The sequence below is a fragment of the Oncorhynchus kisutch genome, linkage group LG19 (genome assembly GCF_002021735.2).
Source record: "Oncorhynchus kisutch isolate 150728-3 linkage group LG19, Okis_V2, whole genome shotgun sequence".
Classification (NCBI taxonomy): domain Eukaryota; kingdom Metazoa; phylum Chordata; class Actinopteri; order Salmoniformes; family Salmonidae; genus Oncorhynchus; species Oncorhynchus kisutch.
In genome coordinates this window covers 31,707,722-31,720,860 of record NC_034192.2, presented here as the reverse complement: position 1 = coordinate 31,720,860, position 13,139 = coordinate 31,707,722, and the positions used below count along the sequence as shown (strand labels likewise).

General features: G+C 40.4%; 1 protein-coding gene across 1 annotated transcript in view; it reads right to left on the bottom strand.

Moving 5' to 3' along the window:
* LOC109910116 (protein diaphanous homolog 1) overlaps positions 1–11,652 on the bottom strand; it is a 59,272-nt gene extending 47,620 nt beyond the window's left edge. The window contains exon 1 of the mRNA XM_031797136.1: positions 10,879–11,652. Within this exon, the coding sequence (XP_031652996.1) occupies positions 10,879–10,983 (105 nt within the window). The 5' untranslated portion in view covers positions 10,984–11,652. The remainder of the gene's footprint in view (positions 1–10,878) is intronic.
* Positions 11,653–13,139: the final 1,487 nt, after the last annotated feature.

The window sequence follows — 13,139 nt, the reverse complement described above, 5'->3', positions numbered from 1 at the left end:
CTCAAACTAACATTAAAAAACAACCTAGCGTGTGAAAATGTAAATAGCCAAAAAAAAAGGTGAGGACAATGTTACATTTAGTAGATTTTTGTGTAAATTCTACCAACTTCTATGCCTGTGCGCTTCTAAAAATGAATCTTTCAGCCCCTTACTCTCAGTGCACATAGCACCCCAGGCACTGTTGCTGCGCAAAGGTGGTATATATATGGGACTAGTTCTTTGTGTGACTAGCTACCAGCTATGAAACAAAACAGAAATACTTTGAAAATAGCTACGGCAGCCTTATGTTTTGCTTTGAATCACAACTCGCACACGCGCTCATCCTTTACTTTTTCATTTGGCGCACATCTATTTTTTGGCGCAATTTTTGGGGAGCAAAATGTTTGCATCGTAGAGCCCTGTTGCAGTGCTTTGAAGGCATAGATGCATTCTATGAGTTCAATTTCTTTGACTGAAATGATAACCACCCTGTATTTAAGAGCATATAGGGGACACAACACAAAGACCTCAGATGTAAAGCAGCAAGCTACAACATATGGAAATATGAAAAATGTCCAAATAGTCACTTTCTGACCACTTCTTCCATGGGCAAACATGTATAGAAATGTGTTTAAAATCGAAAGGAATGCTGTCAGAGGATTCAGGATTAATGTCAGAGGGTTCATCAGCCAAAATCAGTGGGATCCGTCTGGTGGGGTGGGCAGCAGGTGGGAGGCAGTGGTGCATGCTGGAAAAGGCTATTTCTGCTGGAGGAGTGTCTAGGCAGGGTTGATCTAATGACCTCTGTGCCCAAGGCTGTCCCCTCAGAGACCACACAGCACAGCACAGTGCAGAGCGGTGTGGAGTAAACGTCTAAGAGCCGAGGCAGCGTGATTGCATCGTCCTTAAGCTAATTGCCGCATGCTAAAGGAGAGCAATACCCCAGTCTCTTTTCAACTACACTAAAACAAATCTCTATAACCTGGTTTCTACTCAAAAATAACGCTGGCCGTTCGGAGTGTCAGTGCAAGGGCTCTCGTCACGCAAGTCTGAGAAAAGGAAAGGGGAAACCTAGTCAGTTGCACAAATGAACGCATTCCACCGAAATGTGTCTTCCGCATTTAACCCAACCCCTCTGAATCAGAGGTGCAGGGGTGCTGCCTTAAAAATAAAATCGACGTCCACGTCGTCGGCGCCCGAGGAGCAGTTGCTGTTAGGGGTTAACTGCCTTTCTCAAGTTAGCTGTAACAGTGGGTCATAACATAAATATAGGTCTGTTACACTCAAAACACAATGACTGACTGAAGAACAGCAATAATAAGCAAAAGAAGTCGAATTGGGGGCTTAGATCAGCAGTTGGAGGGTTGACGTCATTGCCCAATCGGACAGTGTTTTCACGTAAGCTTGATATGGGGTCACAATGCAAAACACTACCCATCCAAGATAGTGTAGGGACAAAGTGTGTCATCATTGTCAACAACGCCATCATGTCTGAGAATGAAACACAGGTAGAACGATCATTGGGAGCAATTACGTAACAGATAAGGGACACCTGATATGGAGGATCCACCCAACAGAGCTTTATCATCACATCTCTCTGAACTCTGACCTCAAAATTCCTGTGACAACAAAAGGCAACGTAATTGCAATGACGTCAATCCTCCAACTGCTGATCTAAGCCCCCAATTCGACTTATTTTGCTTATTATTGCTGTTCTTCACACATTGTGTGTGTGTGTGTGAGAGGGATGTGCACAGTTATTCGAATACTTGTGTGAGTATTCATTTTAGCGAGAGAGAAAAAAGTACAGCCTAATATAGGCCTATTTTAACAGAAAAGGCTTTTTGTAAATGAAATAAAAATATCCACGTAACATTGCAACACAGGGTTCACGTTAATTCAGGATTCCGCGGTTTTTATGCAGAGAAATACTATAAAACGCATAAGAAATACCTTGCTGCGTCTTGTAAACATAGATCTAAAATGCTTCTGTCATTTCTGCTCGGCATCAGACTCATTTTGTGCTTCAGTTGCACTTCTCCACTTGGGTGAGAATTCACAAACAGGTATTCTATCAGCAGACGGAGCTCTGACTGATGTGCAGCTACTTTTCTCCTGTAAATGCAAGATTAACTTCAAAGAAAACGTCAGAAAATGTAGATGGCTACATTCCTATCAAAAACATTAGAAATACGCTTTTTCATTGTAAGCTCGATTTACTTGTGTGGCTGCTAGCCAAACAGCATTGCACTTCTGAAAATGTAGCCATTTCAGCCAAATGTGTTGCACTAATGTATTTTCTGTGAAGGAAAAAACCCTGATCACTCTATTGAAGCAAAATAACACTTAGCTTTCGATATAAAAAAAACAGGTGAAATGGTTTAAAAATTCTGATTGGTGTTCAGACTTTTCAATGTAGTTATGACATGCACAGTGCACCCCATGAAAAAGGTTGGTAGCCAAGTTCCATGAAAGATAACATTGTGGCTGCTACAAGTTAGCTAGTCCTGGCTGTAGCCGAGTTTCCTTGGTGTCTCTTTCCCCCTCAGTCTACCCACTACCCCATATAACCTCCGCGGGCCGCTGCAGCAATAGAGCCAGCCTCTCCCTCGCACAGCAGTACCCGGGTTAAAAACATACATACATAAATGTTACATACATACACACACAAAAAACACATGTATTTCAAGTATCTGACAAAAATGAATGATACTATTTGAATAGTGAAATCATTTCAAACCCCCATCCCTACTGTGTGTGTTTGTTTTGCATAATACAAATTCTGTTGGGGTGAGTTCAAATCCCAGATCATTCCAGCCAAAGCACTGATACTCACACTGCAGACTGCAGTACACATGTACCGTACTTCATTATAGCCCAATGTTGACCTATTCTTGAACTGTGTGCATCTCTCTCCCAAATATATGAACAATTCTGGAATTTATTAAAAACTTTTTTATTTATTTATTGGGTAAACAGCCTAAATTATCTCTTTTTTAAACTATTTAAAAAAGGTTACATTTCAAATCAAGTGCAAAAATGGGTCTAAACAGACCTGATGCTCAATTAAGTTCTGGGTCCATACACGTTAAGAGAAGAGCGAGAACAATATTAGTTAAATTATTGAAATACTTTCAACAAGTGTTTGCACCTTTGTGAATTTCAGTGTCATTTATAAAAAATAAAACACTTGATTAACAACGGACCCACAGATTTATTTGTAAAGAATCTTGTAAGAGTCTGGCTGACTTAAAAGAGGCTTCAAGATTCCTTTTAACAGGCATTTTCTCAGCTATCTGCAATACAAGTATGACTGAAGAATGAAGCTGGTGTTAATCATGGGCTTTGCTAAACACAGAAAGCAGCAGTTTACTATTTTATGCAGTTGACTACTCCATTGTCAACACTAATTAAACCACTAGACCTACAGAGCTCGACATTAACACTTGTCCGGGGCAAGTAAAGTTAACCTCTGTATTTCAATCATGCAGTCGCTAGACACGTTTTTGAGATCTTAGCTGCGTGTGCATATTTGCTGATATTCATAGCTATTTAGTGAGTTACAGTGCAATCTGAAAGTATTCAGACCCCTTGACTATAAAAAATATATATTTACATTAAAGCCTTATCCTAAAATATATTAAATATTTTTCCCCCTTCAATCTACACAAAATATCACACAACGAGAAAGCGAAACCAGGTTTTTCGAAATTTTGGCAAATTTGTTAAAAAATAAAAACAGAAATAACTTATTTACATAAGCTTTCAGACCCTTTGCTATGAGACTCGAAATTGAGCTCAGGTGCATCCAGTTTCCATTGATAATCATTGACATGTATCTACAACTTGATTGGAGTCCACCTGTGATAAACTCATTTGATTGGACATGATTTGGAAAGGCACACACACCTGTCTATATAAAAAGCTCCTGCAGTTGACAGTGCATGTCAGAGCAAAAACCAATTGTCGAGAGACCCGAGACGGGATTGTGTCGAGGCACAGATCTGGGGAAGGGTACCAAAACATTTCTGCAGCATTGAAGGTTGCCAAGAACACAGTGGCCTCCATCATTCTTAAATGGAAGAAGTTTGGAACCACCAAGAATTTTCCTAGAGCTGGTCGCCAGGCCAAAGTGAGCAATCTGGGGAGAAGGGTCTTGGTCAGGGAGATGACAGAGCTCCAGAGTTCCTTTGTATTTGTATTTATTATGGATAACCCATTAGCTGCAGCCAAAGCAGCAGCTTCTCTTTCCTGGAGCTCTGCAAAATTAAGGCAGTTTATACAATTTTACAAACATTACAATACACTCACAACACACTGTGTGCCCTCAGGCCCCTACTCCACCACATCTCTACAGTACTAAATCCATCTGTATGTATGTATGTATAGTGTGTATGTATAGTGTGTATGCTATCGAGAGTGTGTGTATATGCATGTCTGTGCCAATGTTTGTGTTGCTTCACAGTCCCCGCTGTTCCATAAGGTGTTTTTAGATCTGTTTTTTCAATCTAATTTTACTGCTGGCATGAGTTACTTGATGTGGAATAGAGTTCCATTCAGTCATAGCTCTATGTAGTACTAACGTAGTACTGTGTGCCTCCCATAGTCTGTTCTGGACTTGGGGACTGAAGAGACATGGCATGACGTGGCATGTCTTGTGGGGTATGCATGGTTGCCCGAGCTGTGTGCCAATAGTTTAGACAGACAGCTCGGTGCATTCAACATGTCGATACCGCTCACAAACAAATGTAGTGATGAAGACAATCTCCCCTCCACTTTCAGCCAGGAGAGATTGACATACAGTGGGGCAAAAAAGTATTTAGTCAGCCACCAAATTGTGCAAGTTCTCCCACTTAAAAAGATGAGAGGCCTGTAATTTTCAATATAGGTATACATAGGTAACTATGACAGACGAAATGAGAGAGAAAAAATCCAGAAAATCACATTGTAGGATTTTTTATGAATTTATTTGCAAATTGTAGAAAATAAAGTATTTGGTCAATAACAAAAGTTTCTCAATACTTTGTTATATACCCTTTGTTGCCAATGACAGAGGTCAAACGTTTTCTGTAAGTCTTCACAAGGTTTTCACACACTGTTGCTGGTATTTTGGCCCATTCCTCCATGCAGATCTCCTCTAGAGCAGTGATGTTTTGGGGCTGTTGCTGGGCAACACAGACTTTATGGGATTGAGATCTGGAGACTGGCTAGGCCACACCAGGACCTTGAAATGCTTCTTACAAAACCACTCCTTCGTTGCCCGGGAGGTGTGTTTGGGATCATTGTCATGCTGAAAGACCCAGCCACGTTTCATCTTCAATGCCCTTGCTGATGGAAGGAGGTTTTCACTCAAAATCTTTATTTAACCAGGCAAGTCAGTTAAGAACACATTCTTATTTTCAATGACGGCCTGGGAACAGTGGGTTAACTGCCTGTTCAGGGGCAGAACAACAGATTTGTACCTTGTCAGCTCGGGGGTTTGAACTCGCAACCTTCCGGTTACTAGTCCAACGCTCTAACCACTAGGCTACGCTGCCGCCCCATTCATTCTTCCCTTTACACGGATTAGTCATCCTGGTCCCTTTGCAGAAAAACAGCCCCAAAAGCATGATGTTTCCACCCCCATGCTTCACAGTAGGTATGGTGTTCTTTGGATGCAACTCAGTATTCTTTACCCTCCAAACACGACGAGTTGAGTTTTTACCAAAACATTCTATTTTGGTTTCATCTGACCATATGACATTCTCCCAATTTTCTTCTGGATCATCCAAATGCTCTCTAGCAAACTTTAGATGGGCCTGGACATGTACTGGCTTAAGCAGGGGGACATGTCTGGCACTGAAGGATTTGAGTCCCTGGTTACTGATGGTAGGCTTTGTTACTTTGGTCCCAGCTCTCTGCAGGTCATTCACTAGGTCCCCCCGTGTGGTTCTAGGATTTTTGCTCACCGTTCTTGTGATCATTTTGACCCCACGGGGTGAGATCTTGCGTGGAGCCCCAGATCGAGGGAGATTATCAGTGGTCTTGTATGTCTTCCATTTCCTAATAATTGCTCCCACAATTGATTTCTTCAAACCAAGCTGCTTACCTTTTGCAGATTCAGTCTTCCCAGCCTGGTGCAGGTCTACAATTTTGTTTCTGGTGTCCTTTGATAGCTCTTTGGTCTTGGCCATAGTGGAGTTTGGAGTGTGACTGTTTGAGGTTGTGGACAGGTGTCTTTTATACTGATAACAAGTTCAAACAGATGCCATTAATACAGGTAACGAGTGGAGGACAGAGGAGCCTCTTAAAGAAGAAGTTACAGGTCTGTGAGAGCCAGAAATCTTGCTTGTTTGTAGGTGACCAAATACTTATTTTACACCATAATTTGCTAATAAATTCATAAAAAAATCCTACAATGTGATTTTCTGGATTTTTTTTCTCATTTTGTCTGTCATAGTTGAAGTGTACCTATGATGAAAATTACAGGCCTTTCTCATCTTTTTAAGTTGGAGAACTTGCACAATTGGTGGCTGACTAAATACTTTTTTGCCCCACTGTACATGTTATTAATATTAGCTCTCTGTGTATATCCAAGGGTCAGCCGTGCTGCCTTGTTCTGAGCCAATTGCAATTTTCCTAAGTCCTTTTTTTGTGGCACCTGACCACACAACTGAACAAGGTGAAACAAATCTAGGGCCTGTAGGACCTGCCTTGTTGATAGTGATGTTAAGGCAGAGCATTGCTTTATTATAGACATACCTCTCCCCATCTTAGCAACTGCTGCATCAATATTTTACAATCTAGCGTTACTCCACGCAGTTTAGTCATCTCAACTTGCTCAATTTCCACATTATTTATAACAATATTTAGTTGAAGTTTTGTTCCAAATACAATGCTTTTAGTTTTAGAAATATCGAGGTCTAACTTATTCCTTGCCACCCTCTCTGAAACTAACTGCAGCTCTTTGTTGAGCATTGCAGTCATTTCAGTCGCTGTAGTAGCTGACGTGTATAGCGTTGAGTCATTCGCATACATAGACACTCTGGCTTTACTCAGTCAGTGGCATGTCATTAGTCAAAATTGAAAAAAGCAAAGGGCCTAAACAGTTACCTGGGGAATTCCTGATTCTAACTGGATTACATTTGAGAGGCTTCCATTAAAGAACACCCTCTGTGGGGGGTGTAAGGGGGGTGTAAAACCATTACACACAAGTTTTTCCAGCAGCAGACTGATCGATAATGTCAAAAGCTACACTGAAGTCTAACAAGACAGCCCTCACAATCATTTTATCAATTTCTCTCAGCCAATCATCAGTCATTTGTGTAAGTGCTGTGCTTGTTGAGTGTCCTTCACTATAAGCATGCTGAAATTCTGTTGTCAATTTGTTTCCTGTGAAATAGCATTGTATCTGGTCAAACAACATTTTTTCCAAAAGTTTACTAAGGGTAACAGGCTGTTTGGTTGGCTATTTGAGCCAGTAAAGGGGGCTTTACTATTCTTGTGTAGCTCAATGACTTTAGCTTCCCTCCAGGCCTGAGGGCACACATTCTCTAGTAGGCTTAAATTGAAGATGTGGCAAATAGGAGTGGCAATATCATCTGCTATTATCCTCAGTAATTGTCCATCCAGATTGTCAGACACCGGTGGCTTGTAATTGTTGATAGACAATCCTTTTTACACCTATTCCATGCTGACTTTATGGAATACAAAAGTACAATTCTTGTCTTTCATAATTTGGTCCGATATACTTGGATGTGGTGTCAGCGTTTGTTGCTGGCATGTCATCCCTAAGTTTGCTTATCTTGCCAATGAAAAAGTCATTAAAGTGGTTTACAATATCAGTGGGCTTTGTGATGGATGAGCCATCTGACTCAATTTCTTTCCAGAAATGTAATTTAAGGTGCCCCAAAGCTTTTTACTATCATTCTTTATATAATTTCTCGTTGTTTCATAGTGTAGTTTCTTTTTCTTTAGTTTAGTCACATGATTTCTTCATTTGTGGTATGTTTGCCAATCAGTTCGGCTGCCAGACTTAATTGCCATACCTTTCGCCTCATCCCTCTCAACCATACAATTTTTAAATTCCTCATAAATTGAAGTCTTTATAATAATGTTCTTAAAATCGGTGCGTGCTTATTAGTAAATGGAATAAGTAGTTTCATAAATGCGTCAAGTGCAGCATCTGGTTGCTCCTCATTACACACCATAGACCAGCAAATATTCTTTACATCACCAACATACGAATCACAAAAAAATATATATATATTGTATGACCTCTTATACACTATATTAGAACTTTGGTTTTTTGGAACTTTGGTTTTCCTAGATATGGTTATTATATTGTGATCACTACATCCTATGGATTTGGACAGTGCTTTAAAGCAAATATCTGCAGCGTTAGTAAAGATGTGATCAATACATGTTGAGGATTTAATTCCTGTGCTGTTTGTAACTACCTTAGTAGGTTGACTGACAACCTGAGCCAGGTTGCAGCCACTGGTTACAGTTTGAAGTTTTTTCCTGAGTGGGCAGCTTGATGAGAGCCAGCCAATATTTAAAATCACCCAGAAAATATACTTCTCTGTTGATATCACATACATTATCAAGCATTTCACACACATTAGCCAGATACTGCCTATTAGCACTTGGTAGTCTATAGCAGCTTCCCACAAGAATGGGCTTTAGGTGAGGCAGATGAACCTGTAGCCATATTACTTCAACAGTATTTAACATTAGATCGTCTCTAACCTTCACAGGAATGTGGTTCTGAATATAGACCACCATGAGAAACTAGATTCCTTGGTCTGATGAAACTATGATTTTACTCATTGTCCTGAATGCCTTAGTGTAACATTTGGAGGAAACCTGGCACCATCCCTACGATGAAGCATGGTGGTGGAACATCATGCTGTGGGATGTTTTTCAGAGGCATGGACTGGGAAGCTAGTCAGGATCGAAGGAAAGATGAACGAAACAAAGTACAAAGAGATCCTTGATCAAAACCTGCTCCAGAGTGCTCAGGACCTCAGACCGGGGCGAAGGTTCACCTTTCAATAGGACAACAACGCTAAGCACACAACCAACATGTTCCAAAGCCACTTTTGGTTAAGTCTAAAAATGTCCTTGAGTGGCCAAGCCAGAGTCTGAACTTGAACCCGCTCGAACATCTCTGGAGAGACCTGAAAATAGCTGTGCAGCAACGCTCCCCATCCAACCTGACAGAGCTTAAGAGGATCTGCAGAGAAGAATGGGAGAAACTCCCCAAATACAGGTGTGCCAAGCTAGTAGCGTCATACCCAAGAAGACGAAGCTGTAATCGCTGCCAAATGTGCTTCAAAAGTACTGGGTAAAGGGTCTGAATAGGTATGTAAATGTGATAATATATTTTTTCCAGATATACATAAACATAAAAAAAAACTGTTTCTTTGTCATTGAGTATTGTGTGTAGATTGAGGCAAAAAAAAAAGTTATCAATTTCAGAAAACACTAATGTAAAGAAATGTGGAAAAATAATTTCTGAACGCACTCTATTTGCCCAGTTATAGCTCATTTTTGGTCAGCAATGAAAATCCTGGAAAAGTCATGGTGTGTGCCGTTGCCAGAAGAGAGAGAGCTAGAGACATTGCGCAGCAGGTAAAATAATGATATAGCACAAAACAGACGAAATAGATAACCATCCTCAGCCCTGACAGAACACCCCACATTGTAAAAAGAAAAAAAAAGAAAAAGAAGCTGACTTTGGTGTATTTGGGCAGGGTTGGATCAAAAGCCTGCACACCAAGTAGCTCTCCAGATGGGAGAGGTTGACAGACCAGGTGACCGTCCTATCAATAGAACTTGGCCAAATCATTCAAGTTGCAAACATCTGCTCTAGCGAGCATGGCAGGAAGCCTGGGCTGAGCACATCTGTCACTGGCACCTTCAGAACAGGGACAGTGAAGGGCTTTCTAGAGAGGGTGGAGGGGGGTTGGGGTCTTACAAAAGCATGTGATAGGGTGGGGAGCTGTGCTCGTTGACCAGGTGTGTATTTGGGCCTCTATGGTTACCATTTGTCTGTCGAATATCAGTTTCCAACTGTTGCTAGACTAGCCAGGGGTTAAATGACACGTTACTCTCCATGATGACAAACAATTACGGGTGACTCCCCGTGCTCTCTCTTCTAGATATCACACTGAATCACCCATTCTTGCCATGGGTACTAAATGCTATGACGTCACTATCGCCATCCACGCGACTATTTCAAATCAGTGTGATGTACCACATGTCAGTGTTTTACTCTACGATGCAAAGTAGCATATTATTTAAATCCATTTCCCATTCATATAAGTTTATTTCGTCATTGATGTGTAAATGACATTTCTGAATACTCGCCCGCAAGGTAAAACCATGCAAATTGTTTGCCTACGTGGGAAAGTGGAGAAAGGCATTTATTCCATGTGTACTGTACTTCAAACTATAACTTTACCCAAGTTCAACCCTGCGACAGCAACCTGTGAAAAACCCGAACCATCTCCAAAAGTAGCTAGCTAACTTGCTACAGTTACTGTTTCCAAACCGCGAGTCAAGCCGTTTGCTACATTGTCAAGCTCGTTGCAACACTTCAGAGTTTTAACATGAGGATAGCTAACGTTAACTAGTTACTTCCTCATTTTTTCACAAACCACGTAACGTTAACACGGTTGACATTAGCCTAGCCGATTTCAGAGTAGTCCGAAAACACACTGAATGTTGTGAAATAACTGGCTGCAAATGAAATAAACGAACAGGGTTGTTAGGTAGAGATCTAAGTGGTAACGTTCTGACAACTTCTGCCACTTGTACCAAAAACAGGAGCAACTCAAGAGTTCCCAAGTAACATTGAACAGGAGTGCATTATTAGTTAACTCACAATCAGTGAAATATTTAATGAATACGTACAAATTTCTTTTTGCCGTCTCCATCTTCATAGTTTTTCTTTTCTTTCTTGTCCTTCTTGCTTTTGGGAGCAGAGGCAGAGGCAGAATTCCCAGAATTAGGATCCATTTGTGTAGAGATAGTTTCCTCAAAGGGAGAACAAAAATAAATCCACAAACACACCCGGTGATTTCCCGACTTTGCCTCGATACAAAGTTATCAAAAGTTGTCCTTCCCGACGGGAAGAACAAAAAGTATAGCTAAGTACCCTTGAGAACTGACTACAACTATTAGCAAATGGCTAGTTAACTGGTGCTAGACAACAAACCCAAACCCCTTTTCATCCGCCTGGGATTGAAAAAGGAGGGAAATTCAAAGTACCCCCAAACAGTGGAAAGAAAACGTATTGTAGCTACTCTTGACGACTCTGTTGATGGAACAAACAAAACTTTACGATTACAACTAATGTTGTGCAATTTTAGTCGCAAGGAGAGTCGTCCGTAATCCCCTCCCAAAAAAACATTGAGTGCCTCTCTGAGTGTCTGTGCGGTAGTGACTGATGGCTAATGTAATGCTAGCTAGCTAGGCTAAAACTCGGTAAAAAAAAATACGGTTCTTCCTACTTCAAAAATATTTTTCTATACAACAAGTTGTTCTTTGTTATATCGCTGTAGACTCCAATATTGCAGTCATCTCAAATTCGTTTCCATTACTGGAACAAGTTAACTTTCCCGACTGACAACGTTCAAACCCTTCCACGGTAGGCTTCTTCCTGCCATAACAAGTTGGAACGGGTGGGGGAGGACCATGCGCACTAGAACTATTACCTGAGAGATATGACAGATGGATGGGTAGAAGGGCCTTAAAGTCATTCTTGTAAATTTGATAAATGTGAACCACAATCACGTGTGAAGTAGAATGATGCAAAACAAATGAATAATCTCTTGCTTAATAAAAAGAGAAAAACATGAAGTGATTGATATGAAGACTTGAGAAAAGTAGCCTATCATTTCAGAATACCCCCTCCGCTATATTTTTGGGGTCATATTTTACTCGGTCCAGCACAACTCCAGCTCAGCTCCAAAATCATTCACTATGACAAGATCCCTTTAGAACCCAACTAGACACAACCACAGAACAAATCTACAAATTAATTTCACTGTGAGATGCTAAATACATTTCTCCTTATAAACTTGCTGATTTGATTCAGGTTATAATTATTTTCTAATTTTACTTAGATTTCAAGGAGAAAGACTAATCACCGGTGTTAGGCTACCCCTTAGTGGTTAATAAACGAATAACAGACTCGGGGGAGGATGAGAACAATCCACACCTTTGTTGAATGTTGAATATTTTATTTCATTTTTTAAATTCGGATTTCAATCATCAATAGCTGATGGAACGCTTGGTTTAAGAGCTTTTGAAGAATCAATGGTGAAATAAATTTTTGTGGAAAAAATAAAAGGTGTTGATTGTTCTCCATCCTAACTCGGACTATACACTGAGTGTACAAAACATTAAGAAAACCTGCTCTTTCCATGACATAGACTGATCAAGGTGAATCCAGTTGAAAGCTATGATCCCTTATTGATGTGACTTGTTAAATCCACTTCAATCAGTGTATATGAAGTGGAGGAGACAAGTTAAATAAGGATTGTTAAGCATTGAGACAATTGAGACATGGATTGTGTATGTGTGCCATTCAGAGGGTGAAATGGGCAGGACAGAATATTTCAGTTCCTTTGAACAGGGGTATGGTAGTAGGTGTCAGGCGCACCCGTTTCTCTGTCAAGAACTGCAACGCTGCTGTATTTTTTTATGCTAAACATTTTCCCCGGGTGTATCCCGGTTGAATCTCAATTCGCCCCTACGAATTGAGGCTGTTCTGAGGGCAAAAGGGGGGTGTAACTCAATACTAGGAAGGTGTTCCTAATGTTTGATATACTCAGTGTATCTTTTTTATAGTGATGGAACGTTTGGCTTAAGAGCTATTAAATAAGATATGAATTTTCTCATAAATTGAAAAATGTTAAGATGTGGATTGTTCTCCATCCTCCCCTGATTGAGAATATATCCTTTCCATAGTGGTGGTAGGCTTAGTTTATGAGTTATTGAAATCAGAATAATACAAAATAAAAATAAAGGTGTAGATTCAGAATATCTCATGTTCATGGCATTGCTTTGAATAAGAGATATTGAAGATTGAAATCCGAATCTATTTGTCTTTTCTCACAAATTCCAGACCAAAAAGGTCTCCCCTGACTTAAAATATACAATTGTCAGTC